At 44.9% G+C, this 24,248-nt stretch overlaps 2 protein-coding genes across 4 annotated transcripts; one reads left to right on the plus strand and one right to left on the minus strand.

Annotated features, from left to right (window-relative positions):
- Window positions 1–1,369: 1,369 nt before the first annotated feature.
- On the minus strand, window positions 1,370–17,064 carry ASB8 (ankyrin repeat and SOCS box containing 8). Of its 3 annotated transcripts, XM_081849062.1 has the most exons (5): window positions 16,995–17,029; window positions 13,486–13,571; window positions 10,177–10,339; window positions 7,186–7,290; window positions 1,370–4,322 (listed from the first exon to the last, which is right to left on the minus strand). In XM_081849062.1, the coding sequence occupies exons 3-5, from the start codon at window positions 10,291–10,293 to the stop codon at window positions 3,693–3,695; spliced, it is 852 nt and encodes a 283-aa protein (XP_081705188.1). In that variant the 5' UTR covers window positions 10,294–10,339; window positions 13,486–13,571; window positions 16,995–17,029; the 3' UTR covers window positions 1,370–3,692. The 3 variants fall into 3 exon arrangements, with proteins under 3 accessions (XP_081705188.1, XP_081705187.1, XP_081705189.1); XM_081849061.1 differs by lacking the exon at window positions 13,486–13,571 and having other exon boundaries at window positions 16,995–17,064; XM_081849063.1 differs by lacking the exons at window positions 13,486–13,571; window positions 16,995–17,029 and adding an exon at window positions 12,960–13,298.
- Window positions 17,065–18,174: 1,110 nt separating this feature from the next.
- On the plus strand, window positions 18,175–23,651 carry LOC309334595 (uncharacterized protein). Its single transcript, XM_081849064.1, has 3 exons — window positions 18,175–19,260; window positions 21,357–22,741; window positions 23,185–23,651. Exons 1-2 carry the CDS (start codon window positions 19,131–19,133, stop codon window positions 22,040–22,042), a joined length of 816 nt encoding a protein of 271 aa, XP_081705190.1. The 5' UTR covers window positions 18,175–19,130; the 3' UTR covers window positions 22,043–22,741; window positions 23,185–23,651.
- The last annotated feature ends 597 nt before the right edge of the window (window positions 23,652–24,248 follow it).

Consider the following 24,248-nt stretch of genomic DNA (forward strand, 5'->3'; position numbering starts at 1 on the left):
ACCCATTCCTGGTTATCTCCCTCCCTCCAGGCTTCCTGCACATTAGCACACACACAGAGGGAAATAAAATGCACACATAATAAAGTAACAGTAACCCTATGAAATGGCAACGGTGGGAAATTATTACAAAAAGGTTTTCACCAGGCAGTGTCTCCTACCAAGTTCCAGAAAGTACAGTGGTGCCTCACAAGATGAAATTAATCCGTTCCGTGAGGCTCTTCGTATAGCGGTTTTTTCGTCTTGCGAAGCAAGCCCATTGACAGCTTAGCGGATTAGCGCTATTAGCGGTTTAGCGGCTTTTAGTGGATCAGCTGATAAGCGGCTTAGCGGCTTAGTAAAAAGGGGGGGAGGGGGAAAAAACCCGCAGGAACTCGCAAGACATTTCGTCTTGCGAAGCAAGCCCATAGGGAAATTCGTTTTGCGAAGCACCTCCAAAACAGAAAACCCTTTCGTCTAGCGGGTTTTCCATCTTGCGAGGGGTTCGTCTTGCGGGGCACCACTGTAGAGGCAACAGCAGCAGGCAGCCCTCCAAGTCAGTGCCTTAGCAGAAAAGGCCTTCTTGCAATTCATCTGGTGGGAGGACTGAATTTTAGTAACTATGTCTGAAGTACCTCAGGGAGTTGCTGAATGAGTGTTTCCTCTCTTTCCCCCTGCATCTAACCCTGGCCCCCTTTTTTGCATGTGCACTCAGAAATATGTGCCTGTACATACATGAGGGAGTTTTGTCTTCCACATTGGACGGTGCTGTCTGTATATATTCTCTTCCCTAGTAAAAAAAAAAAAAAAGGTAAAAACAGTCACCTGAAAAACAGCAAATTACTTTGAAAATGCCAATCTAGCCTCCGGCTAAGTCATGCTGGCCACATGACCCGGAAGCTGTACGCCGGCTCCCTTGGCCAATAAAGCGAGATGAGCGCCGCAAGCCCAGAGTCGTCCGCAACTGGACCTAACGGTCAGGGGTCCCTTTACCTTTAATGAACTTACAAAACTGACAGTAAAACTCAGGGAAATGTTTCACTGGCAGTGGTGTTAGATGCACAGTTTAAAAAAAATAGCAGTTAAAAAAAATAAATCACTCCAGAACATGATAGAGGCAGGAACTGTTTGTATACATTTCTTCCCAGCTACTTATCCTTACTGAAATGGGAAGTGCTTGATGTTGTCATCCTCTTCCTTTGGCAAAACCCACTCCACATTAAATAGAATCCAGGTTAGTTGCTGTATTATGCCATACTGTGCACACCAGAAAGACTTCTGGGTTCGTAGTGGTGCGGCAATCTGACAGCTATCTGCTGGAGAGATGGCAAGAGGAAATAGCAGGAGGCCAGCAGCCCGACACTCTCACAATGAAAACACACTGCAAAATAAATTGCTTCTACACCACCATTTTTAATTAGCAAACTTTTAATACTCCACACAAGTTATTTGCTCACCTAACGAACCTTCTTCCTCCATAGCAACCAAACACTTGGGCAAAGGGAATTTTGAGCTCATGGCATGATTTGTTACTCCCAATAAGTGGCTTCTTGACTGTCCAGCATGTACTCAGGTAGGCTTAACTCAATGGGAGAGAGGTGTTCCCAGAGTGGATGGCAACTGCATTGCCACTGTTATAAGGAAGACATGATTTCGGTTGTTCTTAAAAGTATGGAGCAATGTTTCTGGATTGCCTGTGAATGGAAAGAACTACATCTCCATATAAGGTTATGGCTCTCCTTATATGAAACAGCCTTTTAACCACCCGACATGGCTTAGGACACTGTTCATTTTACCAAGTGATTAGAGCAGTCCCACACTGCCCAGTTGGATGCATTCACTGCTCAGAATTAGTTCACACTCCCTACCCAACCAACAGCGATATCCTGAGGGATGTAAGGGAATCCTAGAAGCATCTCCTATCCTCAGAAAATTTCATTTCATTTTTAAGCCTTGGCTGAAAGTAGAGGGAGCTGGGCCTTCAAGCAACAGTATCACTGGGCTATCCATCCTTCCCCGTGATCTAAGGAAATTAGGTTATCCTAGAGTGTAAATTGAAATATAGCTATAATTTTACAATCAGGGAAAACCCTGTGTGTCAGCTATCGGAGTTTAAGAACTGGACTGAGCAAACAAAAGCTGGTCCAAAACCTTGGGAGATTTGCGACAGCACGTGGGCTCAGATGTTGCTTCTGTCCTCTAATCAATTTGCTGTAAATAAATGCAGGATTCATAGCTGCAGGTAGTAATAAACTTTTACTGTTGCTTGGACACTAAAGGATGGGTGGAAACACCTTGAAACCTTTAGAGGTTTTTTTGAATGCAGCAGTGTTTTAAGTATTAAAATATCCCCTACCCCGTGAACACTCTGTTGCTAATTAAGGAAAACAAAGTAAAGCACAGCTGAAATTGAGTAATGTGGCAGCAAACCAGAAATTAATTGAATAGCTATAAACCTATGACCCTCCAGATGTTGCTGAACTACAATTCTCATCAGCCTCAGCAAGCATGGGCAGGGATGATGGGAACTGTAGTTCAATGAGGCTCAACACAGGGCGCTGAGACCCACTTTCAAACTGCAAGGAGACTGAAGAATATACTTTCTAAGCTCTAAAACCATAAATAAGATACACGAGCACACTATGTAGACAGCAACCAACTTCCTTATCATTCAGGGTACAAATCTCATACATGTACTTCTTGTACCTATCTTGCTACTTGACTTTTTAAAGAAAAATCTCACTGTGATTTAGTCTGACTGGCCTGCTTTCTGGGGCTCAGCTGAACCCTTCCCCAATGAAGGGTGGATCTAAACATGCAGGAGAACATGATTGAAAGGAAGATTATCATCTCAGAGTGTTGGTTTGAACCTGCACACTGCTTTTGCTTTACATTATCACTTTACATTCGGACAGCAAATAAAGGACTGCTGAAGAACTTGTTGCCCCGAGGTGTTTGCTTTCTACTTGCAGGAGTTTGGTTCCTCAACCTGACTCCCAACCAAGGGCCATTCATTAATCATATTCTCCACCTATAGTCTGAAGTGAGACAGTCCACTACCACCTTGGGATTTGTTGTGGAATTTCATTCTGCTGCACATGAAGATCTGGCCAAAGTATCAAAACATGATCCACTACTTTGGAGAGAATTCTCCCTCTCCTGCCAATCTGATGAATGGATAGGAGAGACACAAAGGGGGCAGTGTAACAGAGAAGGGCTGCCATTGTTCCAATCCATCAAGCTACTTTACCTTGCAGCAGAAAATAAAATGGCAAGACAGGCCTGCTGACTCAAGAGTGTAAAGCTAGAAGCAGGAAGGTCACCAATAATTCGGCTTTTGTGCCTTCCCCACCACCACCTCCTCCTTCAGCCTGATACGTGGCTCCACCTTCCCTTTGTGCAAAAGATTCTCAGGAGAAATCAGATCTAGGAATTCAGGGAAGAACTGCTGCAGGAGGCGAAGAGCAGGGTTCTTTCTCAAGAACCAGACATTACACCTTCCAGCCTCTCTCGGTGAAGAAAAGAAGGGGAAAAATGAGAAACTAAGGGAAACCACCAGCCAATGTCAGAACCAGTATCCCCTGTGCGGTTACACACAGATCTGCAAAAAAACTACTTCACATCGCTGCTACAGTCAGTTGAAAGCACCAGGAAAGGAGCTGCACAGTAAGTCAACCAAAGTGAGCTCTTAACAGAGCCTTGCGAGGCTTTAGCTGTCATTTAAGCAACACATACTCTTTCAGAGATTCTGGCAGAGGCAGCTCCTTCACGGCATCTGGCAGAAACTGGACTCCCAGGCTGCGGCGCACAGCATAGCGCGACAGCGTCTTTAAGGTGCCCGGGGCGGAGCACAGGGTGGTGAGCTTTTCGCAGAGTTGCTGATCCCGCGTGACTTCGCGGGGCATCGTGCCGTTCTTCCGCAACTCAAAGTGTCCTACGGCTCTGTGGAGGAGATCGAAGCAGGAGTCTTCCCTCTCGGTGCCGAGTCCTCTGACCAGCAGGGCAACCAACCTCGAAATCGGGGTCTGCCCCTTCATATTGACCACCCGGACTTCTGCCCCGTATTCCAGAAGGATGCTCACACTCTCCAGGTTTCCCTTCATGGCTGCCCAGCTAAGGGGGGTGTCGTTGTTGTAATCCAGAGCATTGACAAAGGCGCCGCTTTCTAAGAGTGTTCGGACGCATTCAGCATTGTTCTTGAAGGCGGCCCAATGTAGTGGCGTGTCCTTGTTGCCATCCAGTGCATTTGGATTTGCCCCGTATTCTAATAGGATCTCTACGCAGGTCTCGTCCTTTTCCGCTGCATAGTGAAGTGCTGTTCGGTTGTAGCCATCAAGGGCATTGACCTGAAAAAGCAGAGACGGGATTCTTCATGTGTTTGGAGTTTATTATCAGCAAGAGGAAAATGACCCAAAATGTGGCTAAGAAAGATGGGTAGTGGAATCCTTCCACTGCAATCTCCATCAGCCGAAACACTTGTCCCGTGATCCTCACTCTCATACAGTGGTACAGTGGTGCCTCGCAAGACAAAATTAATCTGTTCCGTGAGGCTCTTCGTCTAGCGGTTTTTTCATCTTGCAAAGCAAGCCCACTGACAGGTTAGCGGATTAGCCCTATTAGCGGTTTAGCGGCTTTTAGCGGATCAGCTGATAAGCGGCTTAGGGCTTAGGAAAAGGGGGAAAAAAGGGAAAAAACCCCGCAGGAACTCGCAAGACATTTTCGTCTTGCGAAGCAAGCCCATAGGGAAATTCGTTTTGCGAAGCGCCTCCAAAACGGAAAACCCTTTCGTCTAGCAGGTTTTCCGTCTTGCGAGGCGTTCGTCTTGCGGGGCACCACTGTACCTTGGGTTGCAAACGGGATCCATTCCAGAGCCCCGTTCACATCCTGAAGCGAACATAACCTGTGTCTGCGTGTGCGCAGGTTGCGTTTTGCCACTTCCGCGCATGCGTGCGATGTCATTTTGACCGTCTGCGCATGCGCGTGTGGCGAAACCCGGAAGTAACGCGCTGTTAACTTGAAGCACATTTATCCCGAGGTATGACTGTACCGGACCCATTCAATGAGTTTCCTCTGAAGCAGATCTCAAAAGAAAAGTCTCAAGTATCATGCTGCTGCTCTGGCCCTTATTTTTTAGAAACAGCAAATGAAAAGGGAACAGCCATCTCCCATCTTCCTCTGTGTGTGAGATTCCAGGGGCCAGTATTTATTTAAATGATTCCGTCACTGCAGTTTCTAAGCAGTGCACAACAGGGATTCAGGAGGGATGCTATTTAACTAACCACTGCCAAAGAAAGAATGCTGGAGGAGAGGAAGGCTTGTTGTAATCCAGCACAGGCAAGATTACTACGTTCCCCAGGCCTTGAGCTCCGTAAGAGGATGGCAACTTGTGTGATTTCACTAATTCCTTGAGAACTTAACTTGGATCCAGACTTTCTTCCTGACAGCAGAAGGCAGAGGAAGTAGACTTTTGATAATTCCCTTTGTGGCCTTCAAATGTCTGCTCTGAAATGATGTAACACCAGAGAGAACAGTAAGGGGACGGGGAGTTGCTGCAGGGGGAAATGGAAGCAAATCTATTCCCTTCACTTTACCACCAGGATCTCTGAACTGGGATTTTTGTGTGGGTATTTTTGTTTTTTTACATTCAAGTGGTGTATAAATTTTATAAATTAAATAAATAAAAGCCTTCTATGGAAAGAAGGAGCCCTTTTATTCATAGACAGCTGTTTGGATCCAAACCTAAAAGCCACTGAGATTTGATAATCTTATTTTTATAATCTCATTTTAGGAATTCTAAAACCCAGGATGATGATGATGACGACGTATTTGGTCTCGTGGCCTTGTCATTTTCCTACCAGTAAAAACTTTTGTCAGAATTAAAGGCGATGCTGAAACACACACACAAGAGAATGTGACTATTAATGAGGGGCAGCAACCCCCCCCCCAAAAGAAGAAACCCAGACTGCCCATAATTCAACAGATGATCAAACTGGCACAGGACCAAACTGTTCAGGGAAGTTTTTAATGTGTGACATTTTAATGTATTCTTAATCTTTGTTGGAAGCTGCCCAGAGTGGCTGGGGAACAAATAATAAATTTATATTATTATATTATTATAAACTGGGCCATGTCAATCAATCAGGCAAATAATTTTTGAGCCAGAGAGCTAAACTCCAGCCACCTATTCAAAATAATGGTCAGGATCCCAACAACTGTGCAAGCCATTCACTATGCCCAAGAGGGCTTGACCTTATGATTTCTAAAATGGCACATTTCCTTACCTCTCGACCTCAGCCCCCAGAAGGCAAACCACTTTGAAAACACATAAAACCCTGTTTTCCCCCCTCCTAGCTCTTGCACCTAAAGGAATATGTCTCAATCTAGTTGTGTGATATGTAATACTGTGATCAGGATTTTTGTGTGTGTGTGTGTGGGTGGGTGGGTGGTGTGATAGGAATTTTATGGTCTTAGATATATGGCAACGTTCATAACCACACGTACATAGATCAGCACAGGAAAGCCAACCTGGAACCATTTTGATTCCTAAACTGAGCAAATGTTTCTCTGCATGGTCAAAATGGAAAAGCCTCCCCATTGTCTCTTCCTTCACAAATTCTGTCTTAATCTGTGTTTGAATAAGGGTGTGAGCCTTATCATTACAAAAGACTGCCCAGGCTCCCCAGGAAATCCAATCAAGTAACCTGCCAGACAGGAAATAAACAAAGTGACAGGAGAAAACAACATGCAAATGTTCTGTTTTAGATTGCCTTATCTGAGGGGTGGTCTTAGGTTACACCCCTTCTGTGATGAATGCATAATGTTTCTGGGGGTGGTCTTGATCTACAGCATGGGAATTTCAAAGTCTTTATAAGCCCTTGCACAGCAATTTTGGGGGTCCTCTTCCTCTCCTGCGTGTGAGGGGAGCACCCTGTTGCAACAGATCAATAAAGATCAGGCTTACTAGCTGCTTTGCTTCTCAATATTCTCTGGTTGGCCTCTGTTATTTTCTCCTACCAATAGGGAACCTATGTAAGGACTCTATATGGGCTCTTAGATACCCCATAAGGGAAAACGGCATATTTTTATTTACAACAGTGGTCTATCACAAGGATAACATATAAGAACCCCTTTGAACATTCAGAAGTGCTCTACAAACCCCCTCACATCTGTCATGTTTGCTGGATCTGTTCTTAAATAGGCTCTTCTTACCTCAGCTCCTTTTTCCAAGAGCAGCTCAATGCAGTCGGCATCAGCAACCATGCAAGCACAGTGCAATGGCTTCAGGGTACCGTGCATACAGTTAACATCCGCTCCCTGGAAGAACACAAATCGGGAAAGCACAGTAAGAGAGGTTCTGCCAGCTTATTTATTTCTGATCTCAGTGGATCATGAATAACATTTGCAATACAGTGGTACCTCGGGTTACATATGCTTCAGGTTACATACGATTTAGGTACAGACTCCGCTAACCCAGAAATAGTACCTTGGGTTAAGAACTTTGCTTCAGGATGAGAACAGAAATCGTGCTCCGGCAGCGGCGCAGCAGCAGGAGGCCCCATTAGCTAAAGTGGTGCTTCAGGTTAAGAACAGTTTCAGGTTAACAACGGACCTCCGGAACGAATTAAGTACATTGGGGTACTTCATATTTATGGTGCGTCTCTGTGATTTAAGCCAAAAATCTAAACCCCAAATCCATATCAGTCTCTTCATATTTATTACTCTCACAGCTATTTATTTATTGCCATAGCATTCCAAAGGCGGCTAAAAAATGGGAGAGAACTTGCCTCCCGCAAGGCCTGCTCCATTTATTTGAGGAAGCTAGGAAAGTAAAGAACAGCAGCCTCTTTACTCTTTAGACTCTACTATGGAGAACACAGCCAAAGAGACAAGGAGCTCAGGTTCAGACTGTGGCCTTTTTCCATATACCCAGTATCTTGGGGTCTCCTCATGTCACAAGGAACTGTATGGATTGCTCATATTTAATGAAATGGATTTTATTGCTAGCAACACAGGTTGTACTCAGGGGAACTGAGTGACAATTGAACCTGAAGGGTTTTTCTTCTGTGTACTTCAGATGTACGGCATACTGAGAAGCCATAGTCAAGTGATCAGCTGACCCCAGCCTTCAGCCAAAGCTTGCTTTCCCCCTTCATTCCCGGAGAGAATTATAATATAAAGGAGACAACTGTTTTGCATGGGGGTTCTGTTCCTGGCCCCCACATGCATAAGCCCACTCTGTCCCAATTTTGTCCTATCATGGGTCCAAAAGGACCCGCACGTCGGTGGTCACACGTAAATTGAACTTGCCTAAAATGGTCACCACCTGTATTTTCAAACACCTGCTTTAAAAAGCTAATCTCTTAATTCTGGCGTCTCCAAACAGGCCTCCCTCTTCTTTTCCCTTCCCTTGTGTTTCTGTCTTACCAAACAGATTCAGGCCCAAGCCTCTAGCTATTTTTATTTATGTACAACACTCTGTTACCGTGTGCATTCTGGAAAGATTACTATCTTATATTTTATTTAACAGCAGGGAGAGGAAGAACGAGGATAGCAAAAAAACATCAAGAACCATATCAGCTTCCATGGGCTCTTTGGTCAACAGGCTGACTTATAGTACATTTAATGGGCTCTGGCAGACTAAGTACCTGGGAATTAACATAGCAAAGCAGTTGGCAGCATCAATCAAACCTAACGTGGAGCTCTGTGACTACAAGTGCTGAGAAATCAGAAACTGAAGTAGTCTTAGCACTGCCCTTTGGAGTTAAAGACTGACTACATATTGTTTTGAATATCAGAAATGTCACATTTAAACTGGTCTGAGGAACACTATTCAATACTATTTAACACTGAGACTAAAATTAACATCTATCCTCCCTTCTCCTTTATAGAGCCCAAATCCACATGGATCACCTCTTGACTCCCCCAGATTTGTGGGTAACAAGGAACAGCTATCTGGCCAGTAAAATTGTTTTAATGCTCTTCCAAACTTGCCTCTACTCACTGTAAGCTGTCTGCTGTACATACACTCTAAAAATATTCAGTAGTTTAGATTTACACTTAAGATGCATCAAGGGCGGGTTAGCAAGCAGGCACAGCCGACATAACCTCACCCATCAGAAAGGAGGATTCCCATCCTTACGGTTGTAGTCCAAAATACAGCAGTGGCCACAATGTACAGATGATCTAAGATCTGGGGTATCTTGGCTGTATGACATAATGCATACTTCACAGAGAGCAACTTCAGTCCAAGTGTCTATTACATGCTCAACCACTGGTATCTGTGTGGTTAGTTACAGCACAGCACATTTGTTCTGGCCTGCTTGAGAAAAGCAGGGGGAAATAAAAGTTAAAAGGAAGTAAGGAGATATTTCTCCTCTAATGGAGCAAAAGCAACCCATGCTGGCCATTCCCAGACAGTGATGTTCTGCTCTAGGTTCACTAGGAACAGGAAGCAGGTTAATGCCACACTATCTTAGTGTATTTTTGGTCTTTGTGGAAGCCACCCAGAGTGGCTGGGGAAACCCAGCCTGATGGGCGGGGTACAAATAAATTATTGTTGTTGTTGTTGTTGTTGTTGTTGTTGTTGTTGTTGTTGTAGCCTGATGGGCGGGGTACAAATAAATTGTTGTTGTTGTTGTTGTTGTACAAATAAATTGTTGTTGTTGTTGTTGTTGTTGTTGTTGTTGTAGTAGTAGTACAAATAAATTGTTGTTGTTGTTGTTGTTGTACAAATAAATTGTTGTTGTTGTTGTTGTTGTTGTTGTTGTTGTTCTTCTTCTTCTTCTTCTTCTTCTTCTTCTTCTTCTTCTTCTTCTTCTTCTTCTTCTTCTTCTTCTTCTTCCTACTATTGTGGCCTCAAGTGCATTCCTTTACTTTTATAAAAGTATAAAATGAATGGTTACCGTCCCATCCCACAGGGGAAACAAACTGTTACACCACTAAAGCCGTGTCTCTCTCTCCCTCACCCCGAAGGCAGTTTGCAGAAAAATGCACCATATATTACTGTGGATGCACAGGATTGGTCCCCACCTCTTAAACTCATTAACCCTGGTTTAAAAGTGAAACCAACAGCAGCCCAAAGGAAATCCTGCCTAGGACTGTAGCTGAGCCATATAACTGAACCAAGACATACAGAGGTTTTTAGGAGATTCCAAAGCACAACTTCCAGAGCTAAAACATCTCTGTAGTCTTCCAACATACCCTCCTGATAAGGTCTTCGACATTGTCATGCGGGAAGGATCGGATGGCTGCAATAGTCCGGATCAAGCGCTCCGACAAAGAATATTTACTCTGAATGCTCTGCATAATATACCACATACTGGAACTCAAGTTTCCTTGGGTTAATTCACATGCTCAATGTTGCCTGCGGTGGAGACAAAAGAAAAACGCAGAAGAAAGCTTTAAAAAGGAAGAAAGCGCACAGAAGTTCAAGGGAACAACACCTATTAATAATAAAAATTGTGAATAAGGAAAGACTTGGCTTCTTGTTACATTTCGCCCAGCACAAGATTACTGCAGCATCAAGTGATGGTTTGCATGTCAAAGGTGGGTGGCGCCAGAGGCAAGAAGTGGATGGGGCAACAGGTGTGACTTAGCTATGCAAAACCGAGAGGTTTCCATACACTCAGGTGCACATACCCCACAACTTACCTCACCCAGGCATGCAAGAGGCATGATCACATCAAGGACATATTGCAGTTGGGCAAAAGCACCCAAGTGGGGTACAAAGTAGGGCTGGCAAAAGGTGTGGACTGGGAAGAGTCCCAAGGACCAGACAGTCAGGCATTCAGCCTCTGAGCCTCCACTCATGGTTTATTTTGACCAATAGCCGCTCTATGTGGTCTCCTGGATAGGTTTTTGTTCTGCCCATTTAACTGAAGACTCTGGTGATAGAATTTGGGATCATCTGCATATGACGCATGTGCTCTAGTACTTTGCTACTGCCCCTTCCAAATCCAATGCCCTATGCATTTTGAGCTATACTTTTTGAAAAAATAGCAGAACAGAGCTAAGAAATATCTCTGCTTTAGGCTTAGAGAGCCCCAGCCAGTCAAAGGGGGTAATTCTGGGTTTTGTTGTTTAGTCGCTTAGTCATGTCCGACTCTTCGTGACCCCGTGGACCAGAGCACGCCAGGCACTCCTGTCTTCCACTGCCTCCTGCAGTTTGGTCAAACTCAGGCTGGTAGCTTCCAGAACACTGTCCAACCATCTCGTCCTCTGCCGTCCCCTTCTCCTTGTGCCCTCCATCTTTCCCAACATCAGGGTCTTTTCCAGGGAGTCTTCTCTTCTCATGAGGTGGCCAAAGTATTGGAGCCTCAGCTTCAGGATCTGTCCTTCCAGTGAGCACTCAGGGCTGATTTCCTTAAGAATGGAGAGGATTGTGTATGCAACAACAGCAGCAAGAATACTTATCGCAAAGTATTGGAAGACACAAGATCTACCCACCCGGGAAGAATGGCAGATGAAAGTGATGGGCTATATGGAACTGGCGGAAATGACTGGCAGAATCCGTGACCAAGGTGAAGAGTTGGTGGAAGAAGATTGGAAAAAATTTAAAGTTTATCTACAGAAACATTGTAAAATTAAGGAATGTTAGAAGGATGTTGGAATGAAGTAATGTGGTTTTAGCAGAAATGATATAAAGGATTAGGTAAAAATTGATTTTTTAATTGGTGAAAGACGAGAATGTAAAATTACAGTATATTAAGATAAATTATTAGAATAAAAACAAATTTGGAATGGATTTGCTGAAATATCTAATTGAACTCGAATACAAAAAAGGGAGGTGTGAGGAGGTCAAGGAAATAAGCAAAGGAAAGAAAGTTATGTAAAAGTTTGAGCTGTTTTTCTTTTCCTAACTGTTTGTATTTTTTCTGTATTTTTTTTTTGTTTCTAATTTTCTTTTTGTAATCTTTAAAACTTGAATAAATATTATTTTTTAAAAAAGAGTGGAGAGGTTTGATCTTCTTGCAGTCCATGGGACTCTCAAGTCTCCTCCAGCACCATAATTCAAAAGCATCAATTCTTCGGCGATCAGCCTTCTTTATGGTCCAGCTCTCACTTCCATACATCACTACTGGGAAAACCATAGCTTTTACTATACGGACCTTTGTTGGCAAGGTGATGTCTCTGCTTTTTAAGATGCTGTCTAGGTTTGTCATTGACAATTCTGGGTTAGAAAGGCCAATTATTTGACTGGTATATTAATACTTTGGCTAGAACAAACTGAGGCAGATGCTGCGACAGTTCTTAAGATGGCCAGTCAGGCTCAATACAGCTTTAAAAGATTAACACTGGGTCACTGTGTGTAGTGGGTTTGCTTGGTATTGATCTTCCTTTCACTTGCTAAGAAACAGGTCATCCAACACCTGTACAACGTTACACCCAACTTCACTACAAACAGAAGGCTGAAAATCATTCTGTGAGAAGTTACTGTGACAACGGGGAGAGAAAAGGTGGGTATTTTTTACTATAAAACAGAGGTCACAGTGAACCAATATGGTTTGTATGGCAAACTGCAAAATGGATGAATCTGAAACTTAAGTGAGTAGGACGTTCTGCACTGTAAAATTCAATATTGATAACCTGCAGTATTTAGGACCTAAAAGTCAACAGAGGCATTGTACTGTTGTTGTTTTTAAAGCAACAGGACCCTGACCACAGGGATAATAATCTAGAGATAAACAGAAGCAGAAGAGGAGTTTTTGTGTTTTTTTAATGGCCTCTTCTGAATTGTTCAGTGCACAGCTAATTAAAACAATCAGGACCTGAGGCATGATTTCTAAAGGGACCTGGTTAGCCAAGTACACTGGTACAGTACTTTGGTTGTCAAACTTAACCCGTTCCGGGAGTCTATTTGACTCCCAGAACCATTTGAAAACCAAGGTGCAGCTTCTAATTGGCTACAGGAGCTTCCTGCACTCAATCGGAAGCTGGGTCAGACATTTGGCTTCCAAAGAACGTTAAAAAACTGGAACACTTACTTCTGGGTTTTCGGCATTCAGGAGCCAAAATGTACACCGAGGCATTCAAGAAACAACTGAGTGACAACAAGAGAGGAGTGTGAAAAAGATAAGAAGATGGGGATTAACTAAGGGTATTGAACTGGAAGAGTAAAAGGGGAAACTAGCATCTAAAAGTGGGAAGGGAGCTGGTGGTAAGCTTATTCTCGACGGATGTTCTCTGTTATTTTTGGCAGATTACTGTAACTGTTTTTCTCATGCAGGATGTCTTTGGGGCAGTCACTTCACAACAGAAATCTGTGTGGAACCCATTCTAGGATATAAGCATGCCAAACACTCAATATTTTGCCAACAGAGTTCATATGCAATGCAACAATACTGAAAAAATAGCAGACATTCAAGGCACACTGTGGCAGCAGGCAACAGAACTCCTTTTATATGGAGAATCCGGTTGCATTATTTGCATGTTTGGAAGAACAAAACGTGAAACCAAACTGCATGATGCAATCATATCTATTGTGCAAGTGTTACATCCTAGACTAGCCACCTTCTAAAATACATTGTGCTTCCTTTTTCATCATTCTTGTTCTTGTTTTAGAAGGGTTTCAAATTTTAAAGAAAAAATGCAAGGCCCTGCAAATTTTGCAACCAGAATAAAAGTATTCAATTCAGGAAGTCACCTTAATTTCAATAATCTGCTCCAGTTTTGCAAGCTGTCAGTGTACAAGTAGCACCCAAGGCTATTAAGTTATAGTATATGTGATGCAAGCATCATCTCAGTAATTTGTTTTTATAAACAAGATGAAAAACTGGGTGGCACAAGGCTGAAAATTTAGATCCAAATTCATAACAATGTTTTTGCCCAGCATGTGTGAACAAAGACAGCACAAGGCTTGCCTCCCTGGAGAGAACATTCCATAAAGGGGGAGCCACCACTAAAAAGGCCCTTTCTCTTGTTGCCACCCTACACACCTCCCTTGGAGGGGGCACATGGAGAAGGACCTTAGATGAAGAACGCAGAGGGAAGAATGGTTCATGTGAGGAGAGGCAGTCCCTGAAGTATTAAGGTCCAGAGAAGCACCAAGCTTCCTAGGTCACAACCAGCATTTTGAACTAAGCTCAGAAACTACTTGTGCCAGTAAGCAACAGCTGCAGTTTCTGAGCCATCTTTAAAGGCATATAACACATTGCAGTATCTTAACCTAGAGATAGATGCTGCAGTCTCAGTGACACATAAAATACTGTCAGAAGCATTCCTTCTTTTTTACTCAACTCAGGTGGCCAAGAGAACTACAGAGGGTTGTATATAAGATGGAAGTCAACTAAGCAGACAAATGCACTCCCCATTTCGGGGAGAAAGGGGGAGCAAGAAAAACATGCAACTGTGGAACATTGCTGTGACTGACACTGCCTTCCAATTAGGAATGAGATGAAACAGATAAATAATCAACCACTAATTCCCAAAAGGTGTGCTGCAAGGGAATAGCTATCAAGCCACGAGAAACAAACAAGAAGCATTCAACAGCCTAGTTCTGCCAGCTCCCAGACAGCTGTACTGCCTGCCTATAACTCTTGAATGTATTCTGGGTGAAAGCACTTTAGTCACAATGCATGATGCATCCCTTCCCTGTCACACATTATATGCATGCCATGTATCAGTGCTCATACCGAGATGCACTCATACTAAAAGAGGAAACATGTATGCTTCACTGTTGACCTGATGCAAGAGATGCATTAGACACCATTTGACATATTACTACATAAAACGTATTCCAATAGCCTCAGTGTAAGCTGACTGAGGTGCCAGTGAGCTCTGTTGGTTAATTAGAAAACAATTCAGAAATAGCAGTAGGATTAATTAACACCTTTCAGTTAAGACCAACTGAAAGATCACAAAGTAATGAGCAAGAATTCAGATTCCCAGAACTCTTCAGCAGCAAGCTTAACATGCCACAGGAAGAATAGCTTTGAGGACCAGTGTGTCTCTGTGGCAAGTCTTTTTCATCCTATTACAGTTGTTAAATAGGCTACAAACGCCAGAATGTTTGTGTTCTCATCAAACACTTCTTTGTGACTATCACTGTGCTTTACACATATGCAAGTTTTTAACATAATTGTCAGTTTGCATTCTTGCATTTTGCTTCCCCCATGCTTCACTCCTTACACCCAAGCGCCTACGCCAGCTAACCTGGGCTAACATTTGACGCACCTGATGACATGGGCTCTAGACCACACAAACAAAGCATGTCATCATAAACGTTTAAGAGGCAACAAGACTCTCTTGCGGTTTTGAATTAACAAGCACTGCCTCTGCGTTACCTTTTGCATTTCAATGCAAGCTGCATAATCGCCACATACCCTCGCCTCACATGTAGGCTCCCTATGTAACTTGACATATAAGGATATACATTTTCATGGGCATAGCCGGGTTTTATGTTGGGGGGACAGGACCACCACCTGTCATCATCCTCTGTCTGGCTCTGTCTAGAAGATTTAAATGAACTCTCACAACAACAGTTAATTTACAGTACTTTCTTTAGACTCCAAGTGCTCAGAAAAACCTGTCCAAAATCTTTCTACAATTTCTAAATTAATTATTATTATTTATTTGATGGGGGGGTGCCCTTCCTGCCTACGCCCATGTACATTTTGAATACCTCTCTCTCTCTCTCTCTCTCTAGCCACCTATATCTCTGTATGCACAACACAGAAGCTTGGTGGGATTTCTGCTGTTGCATTGTTGCTGTGAGGAGGAATTAAAGAAACTTTTAATGAGGGTGAAAGAGGAGAGCGCAAAATATGGTCTGAAGCTCAACATCAAAAAAACCAAGATCATGGCCACTAGTCCCATCACCTCCTGGCAAATAGAAGGGGAAGAAATGGAGGCAGTGAGAGATTTTACTTTCTTGGGCTCCATGATCACTGCAGATGGTGACAACAGCCACGAAATTATAAGACGCCTGCTTCTTGGGAGAAAAGCAATGACAAACCTAGACAGCATCTTAAAAAGCAGAGACATCACCTTACCAACAAAGGTCCGTATAGTTAAAGCTATGGTTTTCCCAGTAGTGATGTATGGAACTGAAAGCTGGACCATAAAGATGGCTGATCGCCAAAGAATTGATGCTTTTGAATTATGGTGCTGGAGGAGACTCTTGAGAAGATCAAACCTCTCCATTCTGAAGGAAATCAGCCCTGAGTGCTCACTGGAAGGACAGATCGTGAAGCTGAGGCTCCAATACTTTGGCCACCTCATGAGAAGAGAAGACTCCCTGGAAAAGACCCTGATGTTGGGAAAGATGGAGGGCACAAGGAGAAGGGGACGACAGAGGACGAGATGGTGGGACAGTGTTCTGGAAGCTACCAGCATGAGTTTGACCAAACTGCAGGAGGCAGTGGAAGACAGAAGTGCCTGGCGTGCTCTGGTCCAGGGGGTCACGAAGAGTCGGACACGACTAAGCGACTAAACAACAAAACCCAGAATTACCCCCTTTGACTGGCTGGGGCTCTCTAAGCCTAAAGCAGAGATATTTCTTAGCTCTGCTCTGCTATTTTTTCAAAAAGTATAGCTCAAAATGCATAGGGCTTTGGATTTGGAAGGGGCAGTAGCAAAGTACTAGAGCACATGCGTCATATGCAGATGATCCCAAATTCTATCGCCAGAGTCTTCAGTTAAATGGGCAGAACAAAAACCTATCCAGGAGACCACATAGAGCGGCTATTGGTCAAAATAAACCATGAGTGGAGGCTCAGAGGCTGAATGCCTGACTGTCTGGTCCTTGGGACTCGGACACGACTAAACAATTGTTGCTGTTGTTGTGGCAGACATTTTGGGAAAGGGCGAGCTGGAGCCCCCAGAGGGCGCCCCGAGGTGGTGGTGCTGGGGGTTGTCGCACCGCCCATGCGGGGTCCCAGGGGTCGCCTCTCGCTCCCCACCAGTGCGCCTCCCGGGCGGCGCCGCCCCCACCGCCCGCGGAGGCCAGACGCAGCGGACCCCGCACCGCAGGGCGAGGCCTGTCCGGCCCCTGCCGCCGCCGCCGCCGCCGCCTCACTCACCGACCCGGCGTCGACCCCGGCCCGCGCGCCCTCCAGCAGCGCTCCCGGAAGCTCAAGCGCCGCTGACCCCCCCCCCCGCTGACCCGGAAGCAGTAAAAAGAAGCAGCAGCAACCCCCTCAGGCAGGCGCGGGGCGAAGACGCTCTTTCCGCTCCGTCTGAGCTGGCCCCGCCCCCTCACCAGTCTCCCCCAATCATTGCCGAGGGTCTCAGGGTAAAGCCCGCCCCACTCCTCCCTCTACCTGCCAATCCTCTCGCGGCTCTCCGAACAAGTCCTCTTTCCCTGGCGAAGGGAGTTCCAGGGATACTCCGCTGAGCAGCTTCTGTCAAAGGCTGGGCTCTTTCGCGTTTTCTGGGCCTGGCTAAATTTTAGGCCCGGGAAGGGAGGAGGAAGAGGCAAAGCAGCGCTTCAGGCTAGTACGTTTCCGTGCACAATTCAAAGTGTTGGTGCTGACCTTGAAAGCCCTAAATGGCCTCGGTCCAGTATACCTGAAGGAGCGTCTCCATCTCCATCGTTCAGCCCGGACACTGAGGTCCAGCTCTGAGGGCCTTCTGGCGGTTCCCTCACTGCGAGAAGCGAGGTTACAGGGAACCAGGCAGAGGGCCTTCTCGGTAGTGGCACCTGCCCTGTGGAACGCCCTCCCACCAGATGTCAAAGAGAAAAATAACTACCAGACTTTTAGAAGACATCTGAAGGCAGCCCTGTTTAGGGAAGCTTTTAATGTTTAATAGGTTATTGTATTTTAGGGTTCTATTGGAAGCCGCCCAGAGTGGCTGGGGAAACCCAGCCAGATGGTCGGGGTATAAATAATAAATTATTATTATTATTATTATTATTATTATTCAGGTCCCATGCGCAATTTGGTTTGGCTCGGGTTACAAAGAAGTCTGCAAACGTGACGTGAAGGCTGGCAACATCTGGGAGTTCCTTCTTTTTTATTTTAATTCATTTTTTATTCTTTTATTTTATATATATATATATATATATATATATATATATATATATATATATATATATAAAAATCCAAGAATACATTATTATTATTCGGGTCCCGTGCGCAATTTTGTTCGGCTCTGCGTTACAAAGAAGTCTGCAAACGTGACGTGAAGGCTAGCAACATCTGGGAGTTCCTTCTTTTTTATTTTAATTCATATAATCCAAGAATACATTCCCACACATGAAAATTTTCTCTTTGGTTTTATTGATTTCCCTTTCCGTTTTCCATGGTGTTTTTAATTTCGCCCCCTTGCTGCACCCTTGTCTTCTCTCTCTCATAACCACGACACAATAATCTAAATCTTTCTGTTGCTCATAGTTCAAATCCTGCTCGGAATTTCATCACACTCATGGGCATAGCGGGGGGGGGGCTGCATCAAAAGTACTCAACTAACTGAGGTTCTTCCCACCCCCAACCAAAGCCTGCCCCCCTTTTGGGGTTGTATTTTTACCCGTGACTTCTCCAAAAAAAATCCTGCTTACGCCCATGATCATACCATAATATTTATTTAAATATTCCAAAAGGAGCTTCCACTTAAATATTCCAAAAGGGGCTTCCATTGTACCACAAAACAATCATCAGGCTCTCTTATTTTTCTGTTAGTTTTGCCTACCCTCCATGGTCCATCCCTTTACTTATCCATTCTTCTTTGGTGGGAACTTCTTCCTTCCAGCTTTGTGCATAAAGAATCCTAGCTGCTGTCGTTACATACAGAATTCTGTTCCCACCGTCTGGGAATTACATGCCTGGAGGTTTCGCTTAAAATAGCATCATAATTATCATTGTTAATAGGGTTCATTGCAGTCTACAGGTGGTAAAGTTAGACTTGGAAGAATATATCTTCATGCTTGGGTGGATAACTTAAGGGGAGGCATCGTGCAAATAAAACAAGGGCATCGCTGAAGATGCCACTGGCTGAATCCGACCTCTGCTGTCTTTGAACAAAAGACAGCCCTTCCCCTCATCCCAGACACACTCCTCCAGCCGGAGAGGAGCAAAGCCAGCCAGCCAGACGCTCAAAGGGGAAGGCAAGGATGAAAGCAGCAGCGAATGCAACCACATCTGTCGCCTCCTAGGATCGGAGGTGGAGGCTGGGGCTGGATGGAGAAAGGACTTTCCTTTCCCCAGAATCCACCTTAAATGTTGGTGGAGCTGAGCAAAATCTGGCTCTGGGTTTCTCAGTCTCCACCCTGTGGTGCCTGCAGTGAATTCTCATCTTTCGGTACATGCGGCAGCCAAAACCAAAAAATCTTCCGCGCCCAAAGCAGCGGTGAGTAGATGCAAGATGGGGAAGCGTGGAGGATGATTTGCTTTAGCAGCAGCAACTAGGTCCGGACTCTGCCTGCTGGAAGGAAACTCTGTTTTTTAACAGATGTGCTTTACTGGATAGATGGAATCATGTCAGTGACAGGATTCTAGGAAAAGTGCCGCATTTGCAATCATGGTAATAAAATGCATTCCAGTTAATAGGTATGAAAAACAAAACAAAAATCTGAAGCTGTTGCAGCAGCCCTCCCCCAAATCTCATAATTTCACTATGCTCTGAATCAGGTCACACTCCTGAAGTGTCAGGACTGGGGGTTGATGTTTTTCCTTTCCCATTGTGGGCGTGGGTGTTTAATTTCATTGCTGTACCGTACAATGAAGTGCAAAGCACTGAATTCTCTATCTCTCTGCAAGGTAGCTTTATTCTTACCATTTTACAGATGCCAAGGGTGGGGGCTGACTGCTGTTGCTCTGGTGGGTTTGACATGCACCCAGACTGTATCTCAACATGCCCTTGTCCAGAGGGTATTTGGGGGGAGCAAGCCGGCAGGTTAGTCTTTATTGCAAATAGAATCAAGGCTGAATTCAAAAATATTATGAAATCGAGTTTTTGTTTGTGTTTGCTGCTTGTTGTGCAATCCCCTGTTTTTTTTATACACCCTTACCTCACATCAGAGGGACGCGAGTGGTGCTGTGAGTTAAACAACAGAGCCTAGGACTTGCCTATCAGAAGGTTGGCGGTTCAAATCCCCGCAATGGGGTGAGCTCCCGTTGCTTGGTCCCTGCTCCTGCCAACCTAGCAGTTCAAAAGCACGTCAAAGTGCAAGTAGATAAGTAGGTACCGCTCCGGCGGGAAGGTAAACGGCGTTTCCGTGCGCTGCTCTGGTTCACCAGAAACAGCTTAGTCATGCTGGCCACATGACCTGGAAGCTGTCTGCAGACAAACGCCAGCTCCCTTGGCCAGTAAAGCGAGTTGAGCGCCGCAACCCCAGAGTCGGTCACGACTGGGCCTAATGGTCAGGGGTCCCTTTACCTTTACCTCACATCACTATATCATAATTTGTGACAAGCAGAACAATCAGTCTTTGTTCCCTGGATAGACCTTTGTTCCACTCTAACAGGAGGAACCCAACAGACAAATGGTCCTGGGTGTGGCTGAAAAGCCAGACCTGGGGTTGGACTCACTCATAACTCTAGATTGAATATTATTAATAACACAAATTCTCCTGTTGGACTCTAGCACACAACTTTAGCACACACAAAAAATGTTTTCAGAGAGGTGCTGGTGGCAAGGAGTGTGCCAATTCAGTCTCACTTGACCATTCTGCATTTGGGACACGGTTCCCTGTTCCTGTGTGTGTACACTATTGCCAGTTGCAGCAACAGTGTCAAATATTAATCCTGTGGTGTACCACCTCTTGAATATTATATAATACTTAAACACCACGGCATGTCAAGTGCTGTACTGCAATTAGAATCGACGTGCCCCAGTTGGGTATCTCTCATAATTAGAAAATGATGCCTTTCACATTAAAAAGCTTCCAGTAAAAGGTAAAGGGACCCCTGACCATTAGGTCCAGTCGTGACCGACTCTGGAGTTGCAGCGCTCATCTCACTTTATTGGCCAAGGGAGCCGGCATACAGCTTCTGGGTCATGTGGCCAGCAGGACTAAGCCGCTTCTGGCAAACCAGAGCAGCACATGGAAACGCCGTTTACCTTCCCGCCGGAGCGGTACCTATTTCGAACTGCTAGGTTGGCAGGAGCAGGGACCAGGCAACGGGAGCTCACCCTGTTGTGGGGATTCGAACCGCCGACCTTCTGATCATCAAGTCCTAGGCTCTGTGGTTTAACCCACAGCGCCACCCGCGTCCCCATAAGGCTTCCAGAGTTAACACTAAATACATTACTTCTGGTAAATGAGCCACCATAGACAACATTAGAGGGCTCTGAAAATTTGTGTCCCGGGCTTTTTAGACTCGTCTACCCGTGTACTATCAGAAACCAAAGGGGAGCATTGGTTGTCAGGTGTGAATTATTTTTCCCCCAGCTCTCCTACCCCACTTAGATATATTCTGCTGATAGCTGAATTCTCTTTCCAGGATACAAAATAATGGAGAGCAGAAGGAAGGAAGGCAGCCTTACCCAGAAAGACCCCATAAGAACAGATCCCCAAGGGGCAGAGGAACACACCCAGGGGAGAAATTTGGACAGCGACAGTCAGGAAAGAGACTGCGAGAGCCAGAGTGAGCCGGGGAGGCAGAGGAGGAAAAACACAGCCCTTAGTAGGACATTTGGTGTATCGTCCCAGTGCAAGGAAGGCACTGAAAGGCTGAAGGACCTCCTGGCCCTGCAAAGACCCCTCGCAAGGCCCACCATCTGCAGTGAGTGTGGCAAGGGCTTCGGCCGCAGTTCGGACCTCGTCAGGCACCAGATCACCCACACAGGGGAGAAGCCCTACACCTGCGCTGTCTGCGGCAAAGGCTTCAGCCAGAACTCCAACCTGCTGACCCACCAGAGGATACACACAGGAGAGAAGCCCTACCAATGCAGGGACTGCAGGAAGCGCTTCAGCGAGAGCTCTGCCCTCATCCAGCATCAGAGGACCCACACGGGAGAGAAGCCTTACCCGTGCGTGGAGTGCGGGAAGCGATTCAGTGTGAGCTCGAACCTAATCCGTCATCGGCGCACCCATACGGACGAGAGGCCTTATATCTGCGGGGAGTGCAGGGAGGGTTTCTGGCACAAGTTGCAGCTCAGGAAGCACCAGAAACTGCACGTAGCTTAGCGTTTGGCGTAGGGGCGAGCTACAAAACCAAACCACATACTGTGTAAAAGAGGAGGCCGATATGTAAAACTGAAACAGGTTTTTGTAGGGAATGTTCTCGTGCACATTTTCTGAACTCGGATCTACCTGCAAAAAGAAAGTTAAAGTTGATCCTTCCAATTGAATTTTCCCAACCATTGCTCTCCTGTACAGATTTTGGGCTGCAATCCTATACACAGCGAACTCAGTGGAACTTAGGTCTAAGAAGGCATGCAAGGAATTGCACTGCTGACGGGTTTAAGAAAAACTTAAAACACTTCACTATGACCACCTTGATCAGCAAAGCTGAAAAGTTAGGCTTTAAATATACTCCCAAGTCAGGTTTTGACACCAAACTTTGAAAAATCGCTCACATTCCAAGTTTTGGCTCTAGTGTGGTTGTATATGGGATCAAAACATGTGAGGCTTCTATATTTTGGGACTCAATGGCCTGGTTCTCATGCTACGCTAAGACAAGTCAAACACACACACGATCCAGAAGAGATGGTAGCGAATTTACTCCTTTTAAATATATATATTATAATATTCATTTTACAACAAACAAAAGCAAAACCTATTAAAAAGCAACTTACGGCATGTGTCATATTTCATCCCCCCCTCCTCCTCTTTCTGTGGTTCCTTACATTTATATTTTTTACTGCATTTCTGAATTAAACCTATGTTGGTACTAAAGGGTTAAGAGGTAACAAGTCGCTCTAATCACTGAGCAGCTGAAAGTCATTAAGCATCCAGGAATGTGAGTTGGTTTGTATAAATAGTCAGTTCACCCCTGTTTCTCTCTCTTCCCCCCTTGACCTGACTCGCAGACTCAGTTTGTGGCCATGGGCGTGTTTGCTGATATGAGTTAAGTTTAGAGTAAAGTTTTCTTTATGCCGGAGATAAAAGCATGTGTGCTTTAGCGCCAGGGGTTTTTTTTTTGCTTTTGTGAATAAAGTTTTTCCCTGAGTTCCAAAGTGCTTGCTCCAGGATTCTTCATTTATAAAAGGTACTGACTCTCCTGCCTCCTTCAGCCGCTGCACGAAATTCTCTGCTGAGATAAGACTTAATGGCGTTGGAAGCGCACTGGACGTTTACTTAACATTAAACTAATCAAAGTTTAATAGACATTATTTATCCCATATATTCAATATATGTTTTATATCACTGCACATTTTTACATTAATCCTGCTAATGTCTTAATCTGTTTACAATAGTCTTGTAAATATTCAATAGTTTCCATTCTTTATTAAAAAAGTTGTCATCTTGATTTCTTATTCTTCTGTTAAACTTAGCCATTTCTGCATAATCCAGTAGTTTCTGTCACCATTCCTCTTTAGTCAGGACATTTTCTTCTTTCCATCTTCGGGCAAATAGCATTCAAGCGGCCATGGTCACATAAATTTTTTTTTTGTATTGTTTTAGGTAACTTTGCTCTACTTCTGGTTGCTCAGCTGTTGTGTTGAGCTGTGCTGTGGCTTGGCTTAGTGCATTGGTAGGCAAACTAAGGCCTGGGGGCCAGATCCAGCCCAATTGCCTTCTAAATCTGGCCCGCGGATGGTCTGGGAATCAGCATGCTTTTACATGAGTGGAGTGTGTCCTTTTATTTAAATGCATCTCTGGATTTATTTGTGGGGCCTGCCTGGTGTTTTTACATGAGTAGAGTGTGTCCTTTTATTTAAAATGCATCACTGGGTTATTTATGGGGCATAGGAATTCGTTCCATTCCCCCCCCCCCAAAAAAATATATAGTCCGGCCCCCCACAAGGTCTGAGGGACAGTGGACCGGCCCTCTGCTGAAAAAGTTTGCTGACCCCTGGCTTAGTGTGTCATCCAAACCTGAGCTCATGGTTTGGCTCTCTTCAGACAAACCAAGAGCTGTAGCCAAGGCTTGTCCTATGGTTTATGATTTGTGGTTTGTTTGGAAGAACTAACCCACATTCCTGGGTTCAGACAACCCACTAAGCTTAGCTTAGCTCATCCCAATGGCAGAACCACCAGGGAGCAGCAAAGTGATCTCCCCCTTTGTTGTTGTTTAGTCGTTTAGTCGTGTCCGACTCTTCGTGACCCCATGGACCAGAGCACGCCAGGCACTCCTGTCTTCCACTGCCTCCCGCAGTTTGGTCAGACTCATGCTGGTAGCTTCGAAGACACTATCCAACCATCTCATCCTCTGTCGTCCCCTTCTCCT

The sequence above is a fragment of the Podarcis erhardii genome (genome assembly GCF_964252035.2).
Source record: "Podarcis erhardii genome assembly, chromosome: 2".
NCBI lineage: Eukaryota > Metazoa > Chordata > Lepidosauria > Squamata > Lacertidae > Podarcis > Podarcis erhardii.

Excerpts from the sequence above, each read along its gene's own strand:
- LOC309334595 (XM_081849064.1), top strand. The coding sequence starts at position 19,131 with ATGTTGGTGGAGCTGAGCAAAATCTGGCTCTGGGTTTCTCAGTCTCCA. Across the intron at positions 19,261-21,356 it reads CTTCCGCGCCCAAAGCAGCG|GATACAAAATAATGGAGAGC; the intron begins GTGAGTAGATGC and ends TTCTCTTTCCAG.
- ASB8 (XM_081849061.1), bottom strand. The coding sequence starts at position 10,293 with ATGTGGTATATTATGCAGAGCATTCAGAGTAAATATTCTTTGTCGGAG. Across the intron at positions 7,291-10,176 it reads TCGAAGACCTTATCAGGAGG|GGAGCGGATGTTAACTGTAT; the intron begins GTATGTTGGAAG and ends GTGTTCTTCCAG. Across the intron at positions 4,323-7,185 it reads TCTTGGAAAAAGGAGCTGAG|GTCAATGCCCTTGATGGCTA; the intron begins GTAAGAAGAGCC and ends CTGCTTTTTCAG.